The sequence below is a fragment of the Zeugodacus cucurbitae genome, chromosome 6 (genome assembly GCF_028554725.1).
Source record: "Zeugodacus cucurbitae isolate PBARC_wt_2022May chromosome 6, idZeuCucr1.2, whole genome shotgun sequence".
Taxonomy (NCBI): Eukaryota; Metazoa; Arthropoda; class Insecta; order Diptera; family Tephritidae; genus Zeugodacus; species Zeugodacus cucurbitae.
Window position 1 is genome coordinate 72114286 of NC_071671.1, and position 25461 is coordinate 72139746.

Genomic DNA, 25461 nt, shown 5'->3' on the forward strand with positions numbered 1-25461 from the left:
AAATGCATACTTACACCACAGGGTGACTTTAATATATTTAAACTATAAATAATTAACAAATAGTATAATATTTTATTTCTATTGCTTAGGAAAGTGACGTTATATGTGTAAAAAATAAAAAATTCGCCCTCAAACAGCTGTTTTCAAAAAGTAATATGCGGTCGGGAAAACTACCTACATATATGTATGTATGTAAGTACAGTTGAACTTCCATAACTCGAACTCTTTAAATGACAATAGAAGCCAAATTTCATACAAATTACCTTCCGTTACTCCGAAGTCTTTTCAACTCCAAGTTTTTTGTGGATTATGGTGATTTGAGTTAGGGAAGTTCAACCGTATTACTATCTGGCAAATAATATATACATATACATATATTTGAATATATGTACTTAAATCATAAATATGAAATCAAAATACCAATTAAAAGACGATAAGCTTAGTGTTATTATATCCACTTTTACGAATTAGAATTTATTATAAATATGTATATATTTTTAAATTTTTCGGTTTATATAAAAAATTTCAGAATTTTTAATTCCTCTTACAACGTAAATGAACGTTTAAAACTATTTTATTATGCGTGTTGTTGTTATGTCTTTTGTTCCATTTTTATTTATTTTTTATATTATTGAGTCTAATCGATTAGAGAAAATATTAACAGTTAGATTTAAACAAAACTAAAAACGGTGAAGTAATTCAGATGACATATCAAAAATTTGGGTAAACAGTATTTTTCTTCAACCGATTATCACTCATCAATTAAGTACTCCCAAGTATTAAATCTATATGTATAAGTTTGTTTCTATTAATGATGTACATATATATAAACATATGAATTAATGTTCTTATAATTAGTAGTGACATTTGCTGTCTTTGTTGTTGTTGACTCAAAAGATTTCAGTGTTTTAAACACCAGTCATTTTTAGCATACATACATACATCATTTGTTCTTAAGACATTTCCTCCTAAAAAATTATTAACTAAAAAAGAAAAGAGAATATCTCGATAAGCAACTTTCACTATCTTCTGTTTGGTTATACATACATACTTCTAAATCTAATCGCTGTATACGCATTTTCATTTGTTAGTAATGTTATCATCTTACTTAATTGTTATTATCTATTTATATTCAGTGTTGCCTGGAATATAGGAAAATATATATTTATATTAATGTATGTATATTTACAAATTGTATGTTTAATATGCATATGCCTGTATTTTAAATATATGTACATACATCTGTTTGTGTAAATAATTTATTAATTTATCGTAATTTGCAAAGTAATGTATTAGATAAGTAACGGATTAGTTTCTCATGTATGTATATATGCTTATAAAAAATACATCAGGTTTCACCATCAAATCTCAATTTTCTAATTTTTCCAATTAACTGTGCATTGCAAATAAATCGGGGACTAATGAAAACAAAGAGTCCAAAACAGCCACTGTAAATAATAATAAATTACATAGATATACAAATATGAAACCAAAAATAAAACACAAATTAAAATTTATTTTATATTTTTTTGTTTTATTTTAACTAAGTTTTCCAATTTTATTTATATTCAATGAATATTATAAATTTTATTTATTTGTATTAAGGAGTTCAACGTATGTATGTAGTATAACATGTTTGTATATGTTTGATTTGTGTTTGCAATGCAATTAAAAAATCGTTGTTGCTCCTTAACTCAGTTTTGCAAAAAAAAAAATAAACTAACATTATTTATATAATTGTGTAAATTGCGTTAGAAAAATCATAATCATAATAAATCGCAAAAAATGTAAAACTATAAGCCGAAAAATGAAGACTTTAAATTGCACAGGAATAAAGTTTTTTGATTCGCTTTTATGCACTTTTTATGCAGAGTTTTTAAGAGTTATTTTTTTTTTAAACACGTGTTTGCAAACGACAAAATAATTTGTTTCGACTTATAAAGAGAAATACATAAAAAGGGCAAAAAACGTACGCACAACTAAAACGATTCAGAAAGGTCATGTTTATTTGGTACTGCAACCGCAATCGTAGTTTTTAATTTCGTGGGATTTCGCATTTTCAAAGGAGTATATCGTTTTACTATAGTACATTACTATTGGGTAAAATATATATGCACGTACATATGTATATTTATATAAATGATGTTTAATTAAATACTTTATATATTATAAAAAAATCTACTACTTTTGCTCAAAAACACATAAAACTTTAAAATGAAAGAAAAAATATTGCCATCAACTATATTTATACTGTTGAATAAATCCTTCAACTCAAAAACAAATACAAAGGTCGTTGGCAAGCGCCAAGATCATTTGCATTTTAATTCCTGCGCGTACATACATTTGTCATCGATAGAATTTTACACTCTCGTTGGACTGTTCATTAATATTTTGCTATATATATCTACATATACATAAAACAAAACATTTGACATTTGACGGCAGACATTTTCGTTGCCCTAAAATCGTTTAACCGCATAGCGTAGGAATTTTCACTTTACCAAAGAGTAGAGACCCTTTCATTTGTATGTGCGGTAGCTCATTAAAATTCTTTTTTTAAACATCAAAAGTAGTAAAAAAAAAGACAAAGAATGCATATATCCGAACATACATAATTTTTAACTTAACTTAATTGCAACATATATTATTACGCTTGCATAACTACGTACAAGAACACACAATTGTGTGTGAGAAATAATTGAAAATTTAATTTTAGTTTTGGGATTTCTGTTTAACGTAATTTTTTGTGAAAACACAAACATCGGCTGATAGGCATGCTGGCGTCTTGGATGGAAAACGTACAATAACAAGGCGATTGAAAAAACAAAAACAGGACAACCCCATATATAACCCATTTCGAAAAAGAAAATAAATAAATGTAAAAATGTCCGTTTCAGTGGTTAGCTCTCAGTAGACTAACAGGCGTAATAAATTAATTAAACCATGATAAAACATTTACGACCAAGTATTCTCATACATATGTATTAATTGAGATAACACGTTCACTGTATAAGCTATTGAATACGAATCAAAATTAACTGATGATAAGAACATACAAATCAAGTACTTTCAAACATCACCTTTTGTCTATCGTTATTTGTTGTAAATATACATGTGCCAACAAATTGTTGTACACATCACATATTAAATGGGTTTTGATCTGCACATAGTTACAAATATCAGGCATATTGAATATTCTCATTGATACATTTGTTGTTTTCGTTGCTGTCTTTTATGTGGCATGTAGTTTCCTACATCAGTATTTAGTGTTTCATTTCTAGAGACTCTAGAACGAATATGCAAAATTATAATATATAATTCATTTTAGAACAAAAACGCTATGGACAACCTTTGTTTAAACACTCACACATACACACACATATATATATATATATATACATATATATATATATATATATGTGTGTGTGTGTGTGTGTGTGTGTGTGTGTTTGTGTGTGTACGTGCTCCAATATGTTCTAGATGTTTTATGTTTATCCTTCAAGACTTTTTACCGTTGGCTTTTCTTTTCATGTTTTTAGTTTGTTTTGATGCGTTTGCAATTTTACTGTTTTTTTGTCGGCTTTTTATATACTTATTTTTTTGTTACTAGTTTCGGTTTGGATTTTACTTTCTCATTTAGTTTTTCGGACCCCATGCTGATGTTAAGGGGGTAGCCACTGGTACAGGCCCTCCAGCTGCGAAATCTGGAAAGTCTTCCTGTGACTGAGTATTAGGAGCAGAGCTCTTGCCTTGCTTGTCGTTGGATTTTTCCCACGGTGCATCTTTCATGACAAAACCGTTTTCATTGCCACCAGGTAGGAAGGCCGCCACAGTCTGAGGTTGTGGCGATGGTGGCAAATTGTCCAAGTACTCGTTTGTGTAGTCTTCAGCCATATTAAGGATAACTTCTTTAGCATTTTCGACATCCTCTTCTTTGCCGATAATTGTTACTCCATTGGGGTTAGTTTGAGCATCGTCAGAAGAGGCAAACTTGATGTCAACCTGCAAATTCAAAAATATGATAACATAAAAAATCTTCAAATCTAATTATGCTTCGCTCAGTCAACAATGGCGGGCTACACGGAATAAAAATAATGGAAACAATTAATGTACGTACCTTATAATCTTCAATAATCTTGCGAATGGTGCGACCGCGTTGGCCAATTATGTGCGAATGTATGCGCGAATCCACTTCGATGACCTCACGATACAAATCCTGTAAGTCACCTACAATTTCCATAATGGCATCGCGCGCGGCCTCGGTGTTGGCTTTGTAGCCGGTAATTGTAATAATCCTTGGGTCGGGATCAGTACGTTTTGGCAGCGAAATTTGAACATCGTGATCGGCGCGCAACTTATTGATGACAGCACCACGTCGACCAATTAATTTCGAATGATATTGGGTATCAACATCGATTTTCAACTCGTAAGAGCGGAGCTCACGATCCGCACGATCCGCTTCGTATTCCTCAATCATTTTGTCTAAAGCTGCCTTGGCTTCCTCTACGTGCGCCGGTGTACCGCTAAGTTTTATCAGATCAGACTTTGTTTCGCTGGGCGGCAATTCAATGTGCACATCATATGTGGACATAAATTGGCGAACATTGGCACCTTTGGGACCGATGATTGTGCGATGAAGGTCGTAGGGCACCTCGAGTTCCTTAACAATCGGTATTAAATCAATCAGAGCCTGCTTGGCAGCTTCACATTTTTCGATGCGACCCGTTATGCGGATGATATCACATTCGCGCACAGGTTCGGCATTTTCATCACCTCCTTCACCATTACCGTTGGTGCCATTTACCAAGCCCTCAACGGGATTGGTAGCATCGCGATCGGGGAATTTAATTTGTACATCATGTTCGGATGTCACTTGTTGTACTTTGAAGCCGCGCGCACCCATTATGGTGCGATGTAGTCGCTGTGGAATGACTACCTCAATGGTGACCTGCGCCTCTAAGTCGGCAGCTATTTCGGCAATGCGTTGCTTCGCTGCCTCAATACAATCCTTGGGACCCTTCAATGTAACCTTGTCCGAATCGACACCAGGTCGTGGGAATGAAATCATGACACCGCCATTCTCTTCGGATATGCGATGTAAGATTTCTCCACGTTTTGCAACAAAATGCTTATGGTACTTGGGATCCACAGAAATCTCTCCTTCGGTAACTTGATCAATATCTTTAATAATGGCTTCCAATTGCTCTTTGGCAGCTTTCACACTATCCTCTTTGCCGATAATTATAATAACCTCCTTATCTTCATCCTCATTAGAAGGGAAAATAATGCGTGCACCGGTGGCATCACGAATTTTGCGTATGGAAGCGCCATTTTTACCGATTAGGAATTTATGATGCTGCTGTTTGGCACGCACTTCAGCGGTGAATGAAGCTAGTTGACGTTCGTTGGCAAGCTCAAGCAATTGTGCCTTGGCCTTTTCCACATCGTCTTTAGGGCCTCGAATAGTAACCTTTTTGTTGGGAAACATAAGTATTAAAACAATTAATACATCGAAACAGTATCGTCTTATACCTGAAACTTACCTTATCACTTTTCGAGTCGCTGGTGGGGAACTTGATCGAAACGCCGCCACATTCCTCCATTATTGCTGAAATCAATTTACCGCCTGTTCCAATGATAGAATTATAGAATTTTGGCGCAATTTGGACTTCTTCCGTAACGATATCGGACAGCTCATTTTGGATCTTTTGAATACGTTCCTTGGCTTCGAGAACATTTTCCTTCTTTCCTGTGATAACAATCACTTCATTTGTGTCGCCCTCCGCTGGCAAATCGATTTTCGTTTGAGTTTCGTCACGTATTTTCTTAATATTAGCGCCGCCCTTGCCAATGACAAACTTGTGGAACTGTTTAAAGATGGGTACTTCAATGATGTGTGAAGATTCCTGAATTTCCTTAACGAGTTTCAGCAAATCTTTGTGGCACTTGTCGACATCCTCTTTAGGACCACGTAGCTTAACAATATCGGTATTTTCTTGAGGACTTGGTATGGTGATAGTGACTTGACGATAACGATCCTTGATTTCACGTATCTTCTCACCCTTGGCACCAATGATCGAACGATGTAAACGGCGATCGATGATAACATCCTTTGACTTTTCATTTTCCAGTTTGTCGATTTTTTCTTGTAATTCAAGCTGAGCTTGTTGAACACCATCCTTGGGACCCTCAATACGTATGTTATTCTGACCTTCACGCTCCTCAATATTTATGTTCACTTTCAGTTCGTCCTTTAAACGGTTCACATTTGCGCCAGCTTTGCCAATGATATGCTTGTAGTAGGATGGGTTAACGGTCATCACCACAAACGTATAGTGGTCTAAGTAATTACGCACAATGTCATTGATATATGTGGTCGCCTGGTCAACACGTTCTGGATCGCCCTCTAGTTTGATTTTATCATCCAGACAAAAAACATTCACGTTGGGGCATTCCTCTTCCAACTGACGCATATTGGCACCTTTGCGACCGATTACATATTTGTGTGTCCAATTGGGTGCTTCGATTTCAATCGATTTCACCGAATTTGCCTTTTGGTAAACAACGGTCAACGCGTTACCCAAAGCCACTTGTGGTCCACGTAATGTTATTGTTTCTAATGGAGAATCCGTAGGGGGCATTTCAACTGAAACTCCAGTGATGCGAAGAATATCCGCCAACGTTGAACCTTTCGGACCGATAACGTACCGGTGTTGTGACTTAGCCACTTCAACGCTAACAGTGGAGCATTTCTTTTCCATTTCCTTATAAATGGCTTCCACTTTTGCTTTAGCATTGGCTACAGCGTCCTTCTCACCCGAAATAACAATCTCATCCTTTTGCACCGATTGTGGTGGCACATTGATCTTCGCACCGGTCTCTTCCATTAACTTGGTGAGATTTTCATTGTTAGGACCCACAATAAACGGATGATACACTTTTGGTACCGAGGTGCGATCTGAGCACTTCTTATATTGTTCAGCCGACAATTGGCGGATCTCTTGTTCGGCCTTTTCAATACCCTCTTTAGTACCCAAAATTGTAATCACGTCACTCTCCTCCGTTTGAGAGGGAATATTTATACGTGTAGCGGTTACACGCTCCAATTCACGCAAACGCTCACCGCGCTTACCAAGAACAACACGATGATGCTCTTTCGGTATTGACACCTGTCTGCTAGCCTGCGTAGAGAAATGCATTAGAATACGACGGCGCGCATCTAAGATTTCACTTTGTTTGCCCTTGATTAGGAAGGTTAGAGATTGATTCTTGCCACTAGCAATCTCAATTTGAGCCCCCGTGTCCTTTGAAATTTGCTGACAGATACGCCTTGATTCCCCTTCACCGAATTTGTCCGATTCAGTGGTTTTTCGGTCCTCGCCAGTAACATGCAACACCTATTGTATGAGAATGAGTAAGCATATTTATGTCTCAGTATGTTTTTTCATTAACATTCTTTCTCTCATTATACCAACCTGAGTTTTTTGCGTGGTGGTCACTCGCACACATGGTGGAGCAGCATTACTGCTAAGTGGAGCGGCGGTATTCGCTGGCAATGCCGGAAATAGGTCATCATAACTAAATGATGGTGTTGCATTGCTGGTATTACCGCTGTTGGTGCTTGTCGGCGTGGCGACAGATGTGGGTGATGATGGCTGCTCGAGCTGGGCCAGTTCTTGTTGGTTGTTGGTGATTGGTTGTTCAACGGTTTCTACTGCATATAAATAACGAAAATATTAATACCAAAACCAAAAAATACACACTATTTTCAATTGAATACGTACCGTTTAATTCCTCCATCACTGCTGCTTGCATTACTTAAAAAAGAGAAGAGTCCTTTTTCGTTCCAAGTCGTTACAGTACCACTATAGAAAAGTTATTTAAATTATATATAATTATTATAATTTCAAATCACAATTGAGTTTGTACAGTAGACTTATTGTATGCAAATTTTTACTGCAATACAAGACTATAGGAATATTTTATCGCTCAAAGTTGAATTCTAAATTATATTATTTTACTCTAGATTCTCTAAGCTTAAACCAGTGATAAAGTCAGCAATTGAAAAACTAAAAGATATTCGTTATCTGGTTATGCTACTTTCGATATCTAATCATCTAATCTTATCAGCCAACATTGTAAGTGTATAAAACTTTAAATGCGTTCGTTATAATTTTGAAAATTAGTTAAAAGTTAAAATCTATCTATGCGACCATTTTTAATGAATAATGATAAGCACATTATATTTATTTTTTCGACATTGCACTGCATCCAATAATTGCTTAGCATACTCTCAATCATTACACTAAGGGTCCCGACTTCCCAACTGATAACAGGCTGTATCAGATAATTGCCTGAGAAATATGTAGATACATATATACTTGACGATGCATAAAATAACGTATACGATTAAAGTAATGTCGACAAGATTATTTTTGACGTGAATTTACATCCCACAAAGGAATTGTGATAATTTAACAAACATCAAAAGAAATAATTTTTATATTTTTTAAATTGCTAAGCGATCTTCAACTGATGTACACTAAAAAAAATGTATTGAATTATTCATACATAATCTAACTCTCAACGGATTCGGTGAAAAGTAGGATTGTGTTTATGTCGGAGAAAAATGTGAATATATGAAAACTTCGAGTGTAATAATATGGTTTCATAATCTAGCGCTACACTTTTAAATATATGTTTGTCAAACAAATTGAATATAAAAGGCAACAAAATTAAGCAGTTAACAATGCATATAAAAACAAAAAAACAATCTGGAAATCTGGTAAAAGATCCGACTTCCACTAACAAAACTAGCAAAATTGTCGTGCGGTGGGTGTACTGCATTACTGATTTAACAATGTGCAAGAACTAACTCAACTTCAACCAACAACCTTGTACACCGCTAAATATCAAGCAACTAACCAATCAACGTAAAATGGGGCCATCGTCATTCTGGGATTTCTTGTATCTAATACTTTTATTTTATTTATATTGCTTTTTCTATCTTATTACCAGTATTTAAATGATGAAAGCCAACGCCATCACCTTACCTAGTCTACATTCTTCTGTCTACAAATCTACAAGAAGGCATTCGTAAACGAATGATACAACTGTAGAGTAGCAGTCGAACAACTAACAGCGGTGAAATACAATTAAATCATTGTTGTTGTATTTTCAAGTTGGTACGAAAATGTGTCAAAAGAATGCAATGGAGAAATAGAGAAAAACCGGATAGGATCTACCGTCGTCATCATCGTAACGACACCAGCCAAGTTTTCGTTAAGCTAAAATAGCAGTGCTGTTCCGCGTCGTGCCGCGCCGCACCGCATTAGCCAATCCGGTATATGTATGTATTGAAGTTAACATAGATCGCGATGATGGACTCTTTGACTATTTTAAATAGTTATCTTTAGTAGACAACAGGTAAAACTAAGATTTTTTCTTTTTGTAAATTCTTCAAGGCGTATCACTAAAACAATTACTAACTCTATCAATATATTAATAAAAAAAATATTGTCTTAATTTATTGTTTAAACTTATCAACTCTTACTTCTGCGTGATTTTCACTTTTTTAGTTTTAGCTAATGGATTTAGTTTCAAATACCACTAGAAATTCAGGTTGAACTTGTGGTGTATGTAAAGACATTGTATACACATTTTAGTCAATTGAAAAACACAAATTCCGTTTGTGTATAAAATACAATGGCTTCAAGACAGCTCTTGAGTTCGTATGCATCGCATTCACCTTTACCAACACCATCGGCAACATGGCGCTAGCAGCACCGAAAACACATTTTGTCGACGTGTCAGCGCTATTTAACACAATTTTACGAATTTGGAAACTTCTGATCGAAACGATCACGACAGCGACTGTGAGAAGCAAAGTATGCCGCAAGTCAGTCAGTGATAGCGCGTGTAGTGTTTTTCTTTTCCCCCACATTCTTTATGCACGCAATAATAATTTACTTTTTCGTGCTGCTCATATCGGTCTTATTGCTTTCATATTTTAACCTTATCACCAAGCTCTTTGCTTTCAATTAAATTGTGTTAGTTTAGAATTGCTTCAAAGTAGATAGAAAAATAATATTTTAATATATATTGTTTATTAAATATGTTATTTATAAAATAACGACACTTAAAAAGCAATCATTTAGAAGCACATTAAAGTGCTAACCACTACATGATTTTATAAGTTTTGTTTTAAATTTTGAATAATTTATTAGGAAATTCAATTTATTATAACTATTGCGTTTCAAAAAATATCTGTAGAAATAAAACTGAAGAAATATGAGTTGCTTCCGGATAAACGGACCATAATTTGTATTTTAAGTCTGTGGAAATTAAATATATCGTGTGTGTTTGGTATTACAGATCATGTAAGCATTTAAAAGTCGAATAGGCTTAACATTTAAATTAAATAAAGAAATAAATCGGTCTAATCTACCTTCTGATGATAAGTGCAAATGTATGTACCTATATTGATCACATACCCATGTCTTCAAATACATAGAAGAAAAACAAAAATTATTGAGACCACATTCCTATGTACTTTCACCATTAAAACATACTATTCTAGATTTTTTTGTAACCTTTGAACTCCATAATTTTACTTAAAGGCTCAATTTAACATAACCAAATTATATTGAATAAAAAAATTACTTTGGTAAACACATGTAAATTGTTAACAATAATATTTTAAAACTTACTGTACTGTAAGTTCCAAAAATCCGGTCTATTTAACTGCTTCTGCTGTAAAATCCAGTTTGTTAACTTGGGTTGTCCTCTACTGAAAATAAATTAAAGGTATGTGTATGTTTAAGTACTTAGAACTTATTTATAAATAATATTTCTTCATAGTTCCCTACAAATAATAGATGTAAATTAAGACGAATATTGAACACAGCAACAATTGTCCTTTGCGGTATCACAATCTAAAGTGTATAGATGCAAAATGTTTATCAATGTTTAAACTAAATTAACCTCATTATTCATAATACATATGTATGGCCATAAATTGCCTTTGGTTACTAATATATAAATAACATGGCTCACTTTATCTGTTTTTTATCCTAATGGATTGTCGCGTGGCATTTTTATAAATTTCAAAGAAATGAGCTATAACTGGTCGTCTTCAAAATTTTAATGAAGTGATTATCTACTGCACCGAAGAAGTAAGATTTATTTTGCTTGACTGTCAATGCATTTTGGAACATAAAGTATAAAAGGAAAAACGTGTTTTCCACAGCATCGTTGACACTTGACGCTAGCGTCGACGCTGACGGAAACTGAGTCAAAAATACAGCGACATACGCTGTCTACACATCCAAAGCCGACAAAACTTCCACGTACGAAACATCAGTGTTGCCATTATTTTCTGAAATGTTCCGTCTTCTTTCCTGCAAATCACTGATAATTTTTCAAAATATCCACAATCTTATTAAATATATGGGGACCAAGAATATATATTCCTCGTTTCCACTATATTTAACTATATTTTTCCCTATTCCGTTTGTCCATTTCACACGTTTTCTTAGACTACCATTTTTGTTTGCATTTGTATTTGTGTTAGCCCACACTCCGCTACTGTCGGCATATACGCCAACGCGAATGCGCTGCCGACGTCACAATACTATTGCAATTGACTTGCTGGCATATCGCAGTGAGACACTGTCGCTGCAGCGAGGGCGGCCTCAATTTCTCATTTTAGTTTCCTTCATGTCATTCAAGCAAATTATCTCACTTTATTCACAACCTTATTCTACCACTACCACACACTTTAGCACTAAATATTTTATAAAGTACATAATTCTCTCCGTAAATGTTTTATCCTAAAAGTTTTACTTTATTATACCCTAAATTTCATTCGCACACCGCTTAATATGGTTGAACGTACCGATTCTTAGACGACCAAGTGTTAAATGATGTAGTGATGTCGTGTTAATTTTTGACTTTCTAGATTTCTTTCACATTCTTTTCGTACGCAGGGTTGCATTTATGAACAGGAAGTACAATAAAGAAACTCTACAAATTTCATTCATTAACCCGACGACGACCACTGGTTGCGAAATAAATTTATAATCAATAGCAGGACGCCTAACGAACGGCAATTAAGATTCATGAAAATTATAATTTCAAGGCTACGCTTAAACAAAAACAAAATACAATAAAAGAATTAGCAAGAAGCCAACACTCACATTTGAGTTCATTAGCAATATGAACGACGTTCACAAGAATTTAGGGTAGTTTTGTCAATTTGTCCATAAGTGACACTTAGAAACTTTAACAGAAATCTCTGATACTGTTCTCTGGTAGTTCACCTATGATTTTAACTAGCTGACTAACAGACTTTAATCTGTCCAAAGGCATTATCTTTTTGCACCCTCTGCCTTTTATTATTTTACTTAACAACAATGTAAAACAAAACTTGGTAGCATTGACGAAAACGGCGATGGCAATTTAAATATTGACCAGAGAAATGGCCAATCAGAGGCAACTATTATATCCGCCTCATTGTTATTTCAACTACAACAATTAAATAAAGATAAAGCACAATCCGTTCGTGTCTAGGGACCAAAGTAAATCTTCGCATGCAGTATTGATCTAAAATTGAACGTCATATATTATTGCATAGTAGTAACTATTGAGGCGTAACACATGCAAAAACTATATTTTTCAAAGACATATATAATTCCACTTCATGTTTTTCAAGTATTCGAATTAGTAGCTTATAATATTTTGCACAATCTAGCAAGAAGCAATTGTAAGTAGGATGAATAATTTTAATTTATTCGTACTTGTGAATATTTTCATAACGGCCAAATTATTTATTGTAATTGGACAATTCAACAGTAAGTTATATTTCGAAATGTACAGTAAATCTGTATAAATGATTAACTTTATTTACATTTATCGTACTTTACTGTTTAGTGAGTATTTACAGGAAAATGCCCTCTCTTTATCAGTTTGATGATTATGATCATTGTCTCCAATCTGACAATGCGATATCCAATATTAGAGGCACTTATTGTGTTGTTTATGCTGAAATAGTAGAAGACGAAACTTCAAGTCTGTGGAACGAAATCGCAAAGTTCTCGGCAGACAACAGGCATCATTTCAGACATGATCGACTATTTTTTGGAGTTTGCTTAGAACGTTGCAAACAATTATTACAAACTGGGGTAAAATTTTCTCAGCAGAAAGTAGGCAAAAATAACACTATTCACGATACTGAGGTTGGTTCTAACAACATATGTATTATATGTAGAGATACAGTTAACCTCAAAATTGGTTTCAGCTGATTGAATATTATTTTAACGTTCATAAACGAGAAACGGACAATCGTATTTTGTATGGTGAACTAGTTAGTCATTGTATTAATTACGATTTTCACAAAAATTTTGGATTAGGATTGCGTACAAGCATCGAATATTGCGAAGAAGCGAATGTGTCCTTGGAATATGGTAAATCTATTATTTGGATCATAATTGCGAGTACTCCAAAAATAAAAAAACCTGTATTTGTAATTTCAGATTCCTTAGATGTTGCCGTTTATGTAATTCTTGCCATCATAGCTTTGACCTCGATCTTTTCTACTATATATGACTATCGTTTAAAGACGAAACAAACTTTAAGCAGTCAAAATAACGGATTTTATAAAGTTCCACTTGAAAGTGCAGGTAATAATTTCTATCTATGTAGGAAAAGAACCAAAGTGGAACCGAAGGTGTGGAGAAACATTGAAAATATTTAAATATATGTATGTTAATATGTGTGCTTGGGCTTGAAATAGGGTTTGAACAGGGTAACCATTATTTTATGTACTACATTTCAGAACAGCAACTATGGGTTTCATATTCAATCTGTCGCAACTTTTATCAAATTCATGATTTGTTAGAAAGTCAAAGACAAACATCAAAGGACCTACGGTTTTTCGATGGCCTACGAGTAATTGGAGTATTTTTGGTGTTATTTGCACATTCCCTGATACTTTTCATGGCTATACAAGTTGAAAATCCGGAATTTTATGAAACTTTTTTTTATCGACCTGAAACGGCTATCATTGAAAATGGTGCAGCAATAATTCAAATATTTTTTGTTATGAGCGGTTTTTTACTTTATGTAAATTTCAACGAAAGAAATTTTGTTACAACCAATACTAGCATTGTGGATTGTATTATCACATATTTTAAAATATTCTTTCACCGATATTTAAGGTAATTTTGTCAACTTATATCTGGTTAACATGTTTATTTTAATTCTCAAACACATTTTGCTAAGGCTTCTACCGTCTCTTATAATGTTGGTTCTTTTCAATTCAACCATACTGGTGCGATTACAAAATGGGCCATTCTGGAGGCATTATGTAGAAGCGGAACGAGTATTTTGCCGCGAGTTGTGGTGGCAGAACCTACTTTTTGTGAATAATTATCTTCTGAAAGAGAGTGTATGTATGTTAATACTTTCGTACTTTTGCCTCAAATTATTATATTATTATTTTTACTTATCTATTTATGTGTAATTTATTTACAACGTACTTAGTGCTCACATCAGACATGGTACCTTGCTGCCGATATGCAACTTTTTGAATTATTTCTTATAATATTAATCATTATAAACAAGTAAGTCAATTTCATAATATTAGTTCAAACACAAACATATTGGGCATATAAACTTACATACACACGAGTATATGTATATATGTAATTATTTATATGTATCACCTTGGCTCTTTTTCAGATTTCCAAAACTGCGTTTAATTATATATTCCATTCTTTTAGTGTTATCGTTTTCGGTAACCGGATTTATTACATACTTTTTGAAACTTAAGCCAATATACCATACTAATCCAGAGTAAGTGTTTCAAAAAGTTTATATTTAATTATTGATTTATAATCATGAGATTATTTGTAATTTTCATTTGTAGGAACTACCGTTATATGTTTTTTCGTAATGCAGAAACTTTTTTTAAAGCATATACACCCTTCTATACAAATATTGGCGGTTACTTCTTTGGCATCATTTCTGCTGAATTTTACTTGAAATTTCGAAACAAATCTAAGCAATACTGTGGTTTACTCAAATATGAACTAAGTTGGTGGCTAATATTTCCCATCGCTTTTGGTTTACTTTTTGCCGGTGCGTTTGTTATGTCGTTTGAAATTCACGAGCCCTCCATCTGGATAGCTTTATTTGCAAATTTATATCGGAATATGTGGGCTCTAATATGCTGCACAGCAATACTAGGCATGTGCTTGAAATTGGGATGTGAGTAGCGCACACATACAAACATATGTACACTTACAAAATTTGACAATAATATATGTATATTTTAGGGATCGCATACGAGTTTTGCAGTTTACCATTTCTCCGGATTTTGTCCAAGTTATCATATCAAGCATTTCTTTGGCACCTGGTTGTTCTACGCCTAATTGGAGGTTTTTATAGACAACCAATTTATATTAATCGTTTTTATCTGGTAATCGTATTATCTCAATTATAGAATCAAATATAGTTTCAATATATTTGTTACAGATCTGCCAGATTATAGTTGCGTTTGTAATGACACAAATCGTAGCCTTTGTTTTTGCATTATTTCTTGAATACCCAATTGCATCTATTATTAAATATTTATTACCTTATTACAAAGACGAAAGGAAGCAAAGCAAGAGGGATGTTCACGACTTAAACCAAGTGGTCGTTACGTAGAAATTAATACGATGTTATATATATACATATATTATACATGTATGTCTATTTGATACAAATTTACTAAAGAATAAGTCGCTTTCTTGTGAAATCAATGATAGAACTACAATAAAAAAACAATAGTTTTTTAAGTACGTAAATGTAAAGCGTTCCGAATTCCTTATTATCAACATCAATTATTGCCTAATTAGTTTAGATTCAATGTACTTCCTTCAACCTACTCAAATTAAATAATTTTCTATTCTTGTAATAAATTAACTATTATAGATAGAAACTGATTAAAAATATAAAACCTTACAAAAATGTTTAAAATGTCAAGCCAATCAAAAAACCATACCAGTAATTCAAACAAACCGGTGCAATAAAACATTTAAGGGTGACCCTCAGTTTGGAACGGCGTTCATGCCTACGTTTTCTATAAATAATTATTTTTTATTTCAAGTTATAATCAATAAAAAAATGTATTTTAGTTTTTAACAGCAATTTATGGTTTCAGCCATTCACTATGATAAAACTGGTCTAAAATGTGTAAAACAAATACGACACACATATTATGTAGTTTCAGCATAAATATTACCAACACGAATGCAACTGTGAATGTTAGAATGTCAACAAAAGAGAAATCAGTACTACATTTGTTCATCATTCTTGGATTGAATAATATATTATATATATATTCACACCAAAATGTCCGAAAAGAAGTGGGCAGAGAATGTAAACATTTGTAAGTAAATGTGTGTTCATATGTATTATAAAATTAAAGGATGATTTGTAAAACCCTTTTTGTTCTCTTCTAGAAGTAAACTTCTTTGTGAACTTCATATCAACTTGTGTTATTAGGCTGTGACTAATTACAATAAAATATTAAGGTTTTTCAAAGAGTATAGTCAATCGGATAGGCATGTCTTTTCGTCATTTGAGGTATGAGAACTTTAATCTTAAGAAGTCGAATTCCCTTTAACTGAGGAACTCATTTCAAGAGCATATCAATAAATTTAAATAAAATTCATTGCTATTGACCCACATCTCCACTTTAGAGTTTATGTTTTCAAAGAAATCATAAGTTAATATATTCGTTTTCTGATTGTGAGATTATAATGATATAGATAGATATATTTAACTATTTATATTGTGTTCAAACAGGGAAACTTTCGGATTTGCTAAGCGTTGGAGAGAAGCCAATCGAACAAACTATCCAGATGTTCAAACAAACGGGTTCTCTGCCACATTCGCTACTTTCTTTGGTGGAGAAATACTTAAATTTTAAATCAAAATTTTTTTACCACTTATGTTTTCTTGAACAATTATAATTTATTGTTAAGTTAGAAACATTAAAAAAAAATGACTTTTTTGCAAAAAAATGTCCTTGTAACCGTTGTGAATGGTTTAAATGAATAAAACAAAACTGGGTAGCATTGACGCAAGCGGCGATAGCATGTACATTTTTTTAAGTGACGGTAGCGCTCATAGATAACGAGCTGAGAAATTCCCACTAACTTCTCGTATGGATAAATTTTTCAAAATATAAAATTAATAATTAAATTAATGATACATTGTATTTTATGGTGTTATAGTATTTTATGTTCATAAAACCAGATAATAGATAAAATCACAATTAGATAAATTACTCTCTTTGTAAGCTATCGTGAAATCGGTCCTATGTATACTTATGTATATATGATTCTGGAGAATGTCTATCACACTTCCTGATGCTTGAAGGATAGTAAAGAATTAAAAATCAAGAACTTGCACAATGCACCACCAATGACTGTCGGTTTAGAATACCTGACTTTTGAAAATGTAGAATATATTTTCTCCGAATCAGCAATAGACCATTCTCATAAATTTTAAATAATTAATTAAATGTTATATAAAAAACATAAGTTTATTATAAAAAAAATTTGACATTCAATCAAAATTGGTATTCCATTTTACTTTCAAGCAGACCAATCATAATAATTTCAACATCACTATTGGCGTTTCATTTGCTAACAGAGAACGTATAATATAGAGAAGGTCCAATTGCGGACAAGCGTGTGAATTGTCAAAACCTATCAAGATTCTATAAGCGTGTTTCACCACGGCCGGTTCGGAAGGAGAAATATTAACAGTGCCTCTTAACAGAACTGAGTATTAATTGAAAATTATGCTCAGAAGTTCACATTTCTTTTAAAGCGGAATGTTAGCTATTTGGCTTATGTGTTGATACATTTATATGCAATCATATGAGCTGATATGATTCTTATATATGAATGCATCCACAATTGAAAATGACTTATGCGTTTTCAGAGCCATATTTGTAGTAAAAACCAAATTAAGCTGCATACGTGTATATAATGTTATACAATAATTAACTTTCATAGATATTTTTATTTATTTTTATAAAAATATTTTTATACTAAATACATTTCCTATATTACTAAAATAAACAACAAATTTCATAACTTAAACTTGCATATACATATGTATGTATATCTATATACATATAAGCATTTACGTTTGTACATATATATGCAGATATGTCTTCAAAAATTCGAATTGTCTCATTATCACTTATCAGTGAAGGTCATGTCACATGTGCACGCATTGCTCTGTATGCATATACATACATATGTTTGCATGTCAAACACACAAACTTACATTTGCATATGCGTGCACGTAAGTTTGTCAACCACCACAAAAAATCAAAAGCATTGTTCTACAAAAACAACAAGCGCCTCAAACGCATAAGCAGCATCACAAGTCAATATGGCAGCCAATCGACGCTGCCAAATATTGTAGTAAACACAACAAAAACATTTTCATTCATGAACGCAGGCGCACATTCATTTGGCAAAGTTGCTTCATTCATAAAAGCAGAGCCATACACATCTCCCCGCGCATGCCATGCCGACAAACGCCTTTTCGCGACGATGACAAAAATCATAAATTGAAGATTTTTCTAATGTTCCCTGCAAAAGGAAAAGTTGCAACGCCGCAAAATCTAAAAAAGGATAAAAATGGCAACATAGCCCTTGAGTCGATTTAAAATATTTTTCAGCAAAAATTCTGTGGCTCACAAAAATTTATGTCGATATGTTTGCATGCCCATACTTATTCATACATATTTACGACAAGCCGATTTTCTACCAACAACGCAATGTTGCGTCGCTTTGGCATCGCGCAGGCGGCCATCAATTTTTCGACATATCGAGCTTCACAGGGCCGTTTCATGTTATCCCGCCGTAATAATAATTGCGCTTAATATGCGTTGACAAATATTGAAGTATTAATGATGTATCTACACAATTAAATACATTTTAATATTCTACCAATATATTAAGACACATTTTAAATAATTACTATTGATCTTTGTAAGAAACAAGGCATAAAAATTAACGACATAGTATGTTGGGCATCTGGGCCTTTTTGCCTGCGTACGCTCCACAATCATTACAACTCTATGACATGAAAACAAAAAACCATAATCTTCGGCCATTGGTTGACCGTGGCAACGAAGATTTTATATAAAGCCATGAGTGCACATATTTACATATATATATTGAAGGTTGACAAATTGGCATATCTACACAATCAGAATGATTCTTTGACATTTGTTTACATGCACACATGATTACAAATGCGCGGATATTCATGATTTTGAGATATTATAGAAATTATTCATGACCAAAGTAATTAAATATACATATACATATATGGGCATTTATGTTACATTTACATATTATATGTAATATTTTTAGTTTATTATATATTTCAAAGGTTTTATAGAATAAATCATTATTTAAGTCAATTATTACATAAGTACGCATGTACTTTAATATCAAATATAAACAAAATATCCATAAATTACATATATACATACTAAATGCAAAGTCGTTCGCGCATTGTATATAAGCGAATCTTTAAGCGTACATTTATTAACATTTTTTAACAATTTTTCTCATTTAACATTGAAATTAACACAATTTTTCTCATTTAAACATGAAAACGCTCAAATCTGTTATTTTTGAGCCCTCTAATGTTAAACTGTGGTGAAACACGCTTATAGCTACATGTGGTGAAACACGCTTATAGAAACGAGTACCCCTTCGAAAAGCGGACCAGTGTGACAATCGGCACACCATGAACCTTCTCTATAATTGACATTCTCTGTTGCTAACATCAATAGAAACTGTGCGAAAGCAAAACGTCAAAAAAGACGAAAAATTAGATTTTGGAAAATTGGAAGCATCGTACTCTCTGGCAGAGAACGTATAATATAGAGAAGGTCCAATTGCGGACAAGCGTGTGAATTGTCAAAACCTATCAAGATTCTATAAGCGTGTTTCACCACGGCCGGTTCGGAAGGAGAAATATTAACAGTGCCTCTTAACAGAACTGAGTATTAATTGAAAATTATGCTCAGAAGTTCACATTTCTTTTAAAGCGGAATGTTAGCTATTTGGCTTATGTGTTGATACATTTATATGCAATCATATGAGCTGATATGATTCTTATATATGAATGCATCCACAATTGAAAATGACTTATGCGTTTTCAGAGCCATATTTGTAGTAAAAACCAAATTAAGCTGCATACGTGTATATAATGTTATACAATAATTAACTTTCATAGATATTTTTATTTATTTTTATAAAAATATTTTTATACTAAATACATTTCCTATATTACTAAAATAAACAACAAATTTCATAACTTAAACTTGCATATACATATGTATGTATATCTATATACATATAAGCATTTACGTTTGTACATATATATGCAGATATGTCTTCAAAAATTCGAATTGTCTCATTATCACTTATCAGTGAAGGTCATGTCACATGTGCACGCATTGCTCTGTATGCATATACATACATATGTTTGCATGTCAAACACACAAACTTACATTTGCATATGCGTGCACGTAAGTTTGTCAACCACCACAAAAAATCAAAAGCATTGTTCTACAAAAACAACAAGCGCCTCAAACGCATAAGCAGCATCACAAGTCAATATGGCAGCCAATCGACGCTGCCAAATATTGTAGTAAACACAACAAAAACATTTTCATTCATGAACGCAGGCGCACATTCATTTGGCAAAGTTGCTTCATTCATAAAAGCAGAGCCATACACATCTCCCCGCGCATGCCATGCCGACAAACGCCTTTTCGCGACGATGACAAAAATCATAAATTGAAGATTTTTCTAATGTTCCCTGCAAAAGGAAAAGTTGCAACGCCGCAAAATCTAAAAAAGGATAAAAATGGCAACATAGCCCTTGAGTCGATTTAAAATATTTTTCAGCAAAAATTCTGTGGCTCACAAAAATTTATGTCGATATGTTTGCATGCCCATACTTATTCATACATATTTACGACAAGCCGATTTTCTACCAACAACGCAATGTTGCGTCGCTTTGGCATCGCGCAGGCGGCCATCAATTTTTCGACATATCGAGCTTCACAGGGCCGTTTCATGTTATCCCGCCGTAATAATAATTGCGCTTAATATGCGTTGACAAATATTGAAGTATTAATGATGTATCTACACAATTAAATACATTTTAATATTCTACCAATATATTAAGACACATTTTAAATAATTACTATTGATCTTTGTAAGAAACAAGGCATAAAAATTAACGACATAGTATGTTGGGCATCTGGGCCTTTTTGCCTGCGTACGCTCCACAATCATTACAACTCTATGACATGAAAACAAAAAACCATAATCTTCGGCCATTGGTTGACCGTGGCAACGAAGATTTTATATAAAGCCATGAGTGCACATATTTACATATATATATTGAAGGTTGACAAATTGGCATATCTACACAATCAGAATGATTCTTTGACATTTGTTTACATGCACACATGATTACAAATGCGCGGATATTCATGATTTTGAGATATTATAGAAATTATTCATGACCAAAGTAATTAAATATACATATACATATATGGGCATTTATGTTACATTTACATATTATATGTAATATTTTTAGTTTATTATATATTTCAAAGGTTTTATAGAATAAATCATTATTTAAGTCAATTATTACATAAGTACGCATGTACTTTAATATCAAATATAAACAAAATATCCATAAATTACATATATACATACTAAATGCAAAGTCGTTCGCGCATTGTATATAAGCGAATCTTTAAGCGTACATTTATTAACATTTTTTAACAATTTTTCTCATTTAACATTGAAATTAACACAATTTTTCTCATTTAAACATGAAAACGCTCAAATCTGTTATTTTTGAGCCCTCTAATGTTAAACTGTGGTGAAACACGCTTATAGCTACATGTGGTGAAACACGCTTATAGAAACGAGTACCCCTTCGAAAAGCGGACCAGTGTGACAATCGGCACACCATGAACCTTCTCTATAATTGACATTCTCTGTCTCTGGCGGATAAGAAGCAGTAGAATAGTGACTGCGAAAACTATATTGAAAAATTAAAACAACAAAATTTTTCATAGTTAAAGATGGCACAAAAGGCTCAGGAAATAGCAGAAAAATACCGAAAATCGGTTGAAGAAGCACTGAATGACCGGAGCAAACCATGGACACAAGCATTTGAGTTTGTAGAGTCAAAAACAAACGTTCCAAGATTATATTTATTTTTGGGTGAGTGAGATATAGCTGACTTGTTTAGCCGCCTGGTTGACAACACGATGATTATGACGACGTCATATTGTCAACGTAGGCAGTAATACATTTACTAAAAATAGTACTCTTATTATGCACTTTTTTGGGATACAAGTATAAATTAAGTGCACATTTAGAAATTATCAAGCACATGAAGGGTTTGATATTAGGAATTCCATTTATTCCATTCTTTTTGTTCACATTTTTCTTTTACGTCGAATATTTGACTTTTGCACTTTAAAACAGAATTACTCATAATAGTAACCAGAGATAAAGTAGTAACATTTCTCCAGTTTCTCCATTCTCCTATTTCTTGTTAAAAACTTTAATATTAAGTTATTTAAAAAGAGCTTATATTCGTTTATGTTTAATTGTTTAAACAAGTATCAGTGACTTTTACGCAAATGCATACATATGTATATAGTGTGTGCTCGTAGAACCGAAAACACTACAGACGACTGACGTCGCAGTGATAAAAGATATTTCTCGACACAATTAATCTGTGGTACAAACTTTATGTTCTTTTGTAAATTAAGTATTCGTCACCACCAAAAGGTTTGTTTTCGGTGTTTCTAACACAAAACAATCCTACCTATTTGAACTTATTGCAAATATAAATGCAGAGCTAAAGATAGGCTTTGCATTAACATATTCAACATGTGGATTTGGGAATACTTCATAAATTGGCGAAAACGTGAAAAACGTATAAAGGCTCTCAGCGAGCCCGTTGTTAAATATGGGATTGGTTTGTATATAAATTGTGCACCAAACAAGATTTTTTTTATTTATTATAATTGTTTATCAATGATTTGAATGGATTTCTTCTGAATAGCAAACTGTTTTCATACTGATTTTTTTTTACATGTTGAAATTCTATTAGCGTTTACAAAGTACTACTATACTTAACAAATTCAAAAGTGTGTCATATAGTGTATAGTGTAAAAGAAAATAATATGTATGTGATTGTCCATTTCTGATTTTTGTTTACTTGAACAGGCCTAGTTTCTCAATATTCGTTGTACTTTATGATGGAAGTAAGTGAGTAATCAAAGGAAGAAATCAAAGATACTAGATAAAACCTTTTTTCGAATCGTTAATCTTTGTCCATATATATGTATCTTTAAATAAAAATAAGTATAATTCAGTTTCTTTCTCATCCGTCGAGAGTATGAACAAAGCAATTGTCTAGGTAAAGTGAAGATTACCTTTGTTCTCTCTCTTTTCAAAAGCGTTTAAGTTCATTTGCTCATAGCACGCTATATTTTATCGACTTGCGGCTGTTAGGGCACATATAATTTATGTATTTACGTGGCAAATCAGACAAGATCTTTTAATTAGCGGTGATACAGTACAACTGAACCTTTATATTTTAGCTCATTGACTTTTCATCTTCACATAAGAATTTTTACAGAAAATATTATATACGAAATATTTAGTTGACTAGACGCTTTCCGCAGTTCGTGCCAATAGAATCATATTGTTACGATTCTTAAGAATATAAGAAACTAATAAAATTAATTTGTCGCTACCCGTCAGCTAACACTAAGAAACATGTTCGAGCCGTTACAAGAAAAGCTGTTGCAAATATATCACGAGCATACAACTATGACAATTGGTTAATAAAAGCAAAAATAGGTTTATTTACTATATATGTCTGAATATACATATGTACATAGTGAGTGAGTTCTAGCTAATGTTCTTTCTAAAAAAATATTTCAGGCGCTGCTGCATTCTGTGCGTTGTACTTGATTTTTGGTTATGGTGCTCAGCTGCTGTGCAATACAATTGGCGTGGCCTATCCTGCTTATATCTCCATACATGCCATAGAGTCGAGTACAAAATTGGACGATACCAGATGGTTAATTTACTGGGTGACTTATGCCTTATTGTCATTGATTGAATACTTCTCTGGCTTCCTTACATCTGTCATACCTTTTTACTGGTTGCTTAAGGTGAGTTGCATATTTAAGCCATAAATATTTGTTTAAAAAAGTGTTGCAATTTATTCAGCCCTAAGTATATGAAGCACTTTGAAACATCTCCCTTAAGTTAAAATGTCAGTTAAAATTACTGCACAAATCAGGAGACGTAACATTTTCTGTTTCTTCTGGCTACAAATAACAATATTCATGAAATTTTTTATCTCATCTATTTGATATACTCATATGTATGGTTCTATGTTATACACTTAATTGTTTGTTGAATTGACGATTGCTTGTTTTATAAAGTTTTAAGGTAAAATGCACAAAAATCCCCTAAAAAATAGTTAAAATTATAGCAATCACAAAATAACATATATATTTGCATACATATGTATATGTATGTGTATACATACAGTGACGCAAATAAAATGGGAAGTTGTGTTGCGTTCAACATAATACAGGAGAGGGACTGCCTCGATCTATTTATAATGTTAATTTTTTAACATGATTTAATTATAATCTAACTATTTGTTTTTTTTTTATGTTTTAGTGCGCATTCTTGATTTGGTGTATGCTGCCAATCGAAAGGAATGGTTCCTTCGTTATCTATCACAGCGTCGTACGTCCATATTTTCTGAAGCACCACCGAGGTAAAACTTTAATTAATACTTAATTGTCTTTAATACTGTAATATCATGACATTATTTTTAAGAGGAAATAGCATTAATTTATAATTTCATAAATCATCTGAATGACTAACAAAGTTTTAGTTAATATTATTGCTAAAGCAAAAGTGTTGTATATGTTTTAATTAAAGTATAAGAATAAACATATTTTTCGTTTTCAGCTGCTGATGAATTTATCGATAAAGTGGCTGCAAAGGCAAAGGACTCTATTCATAGTATCACCAAGCAAGAATAAATTTTTAAAAGCAATTCGCAGCATTACTTTTTACTTGATGTGATTGCTTGCGTATCATAAAAACGTAAACAAACGGAATAGAAAATAAATATTGAACTACAGCTTGAAGATAGAAACATCAGGAAAATGTATGAAACAAAGACAGAAACTGCAATGAACAAAGTCCAAGTACACTTAGTAACATTTCCTCATATATGGCGTCGCGGAGTTTCTGAGTCCACATCTTTTAATTAAAATAAATCACAAATCAAATTTTTAGT

At 32.8% G+C, this 25461-nt stretch overlaps 3 protein-coding genes across 11 annotated transcripts; 2 read left to right on the forward strand and 1 right to left on the reverse strand.

Moving 5' to 3' along the window:
- Window positions 1-1873: 1873 nt before the first annotated feature.
- Window positions 1874-11978, reverse strand: LOC105221343 (vigilin). 4 transcript variants are annotated; one of them, XM_011198235.3, is made up of 7 exons: window positions 11897-11978; window positions 10710-10786; window positions 7785-7865; window positions 7476-7711; window positions 5544-7397; window positions 4118-5470; window positions 1874-4002 (listed from the first exon to the last, which is right to left on the reverse strand). In XM_011198235.3, exons 3-7 carry the CDS (start codon window positions 7813-7815, stop codon window positions 3637-3639), a joined length of 3840 nt encoding a protein of 1279 aa, XP_011196537.1. In that variant the 5' UTR covers window positions 7816-7865; window positions 10710-10786; window positions 11897-11978; the 3' UTR covers window positions 1874-3636. The 4 variants fall into 4 exon arrangements, with proteins under 4 accessions (XP_011196537.1, XP_011196536.1, XP_028893467.1 ...); XM_011198234.3 differs by having other exon boundaries at window positions 7476-7714; XM_029037634.2 differs by having other exon boundaries at window positions 7476-7714; window positions 10710-10789; window positions 11897-11968.
- On the forward strand, window positions 11376-17137 carry LOC105221342 (nose resistant to fluoxetine protein 6). 3 transcript variants are annotated; one of them, XM_054234728.1, is made up of 13 exons: window positions 11376-12851; window positions 12931-13235; window positions 13298-13463; window positions 13533-13679; window positions 13835-14216; window positions 14281-14446; window positions 14542-14621; window positions 14740-14853; window positions 14927-15267; window positions 15336-15478; window positions 15535-16442; window positions 16506-16629; window positions 16852-17137. In XM_054234728.1, the coding sequence occupies exons 1-11, from the start codon at window positions 12773-12775 to the stop codon at window positions 15706-15708; spliced, it is 2097 nt and encodes a 698-aa protein (XP_054090703.1). In that variant the 5' UTR covers window positions 11376-12772; the 3' UTR covers window positions 15709-16442; window positions 16506-16629; window positions 16852-17137. The 3 variants fall into 3 exon arrangements, with proteins under 3 accessions (XP_054090703.1, XP_011196535.3, XP_054090704.1); XM_011198233.3 differs by having other exon boundaries at window positions 15535-16432; XM_054234729.1 differs by having other exon boundaries at window positions 15535-16432; window positions 16509-16629.
- On the forward strand, window positions 16381-25459 carry LOC105221341 (receptor expression-enhancing protein 5). Of its 4 annotated transcripts, none has more exons than XM_054234731.1 (4): window positions 16381-16432; window positions 24078-24310; window positions 24831-24930; window positions 25128-25459. In XM_054234731.1, the coding sequence occupies exons 1-4, from the start codon at window positions 16396-16398 to the stop codon at window positions 25199-25201; spliced, it is 444 nt and encodes a 147-aa protein (XP_054090706.1). In that variant the 5' UTR covers window positions 16381-16395; the 3' UTR covers window positions 25202-25459. The 4 variants fall into 4 exon arrangements, with proteins under 4 accessions (XP_054090706.1, XP_054090705.1, XP_011196531.1 ...); XM_054234730.1 differs by lacking the exon at window positions 16381-16432 and adding an exon at window positions 22069-22337; XM_011198229.3 differs by lacking the exon at window positions 16381-16432 and adding an exon at window positions 22642-23103.
- The last annotated feature ends 2 nt before the right edge of the window (window positions 25460-25461 follow it).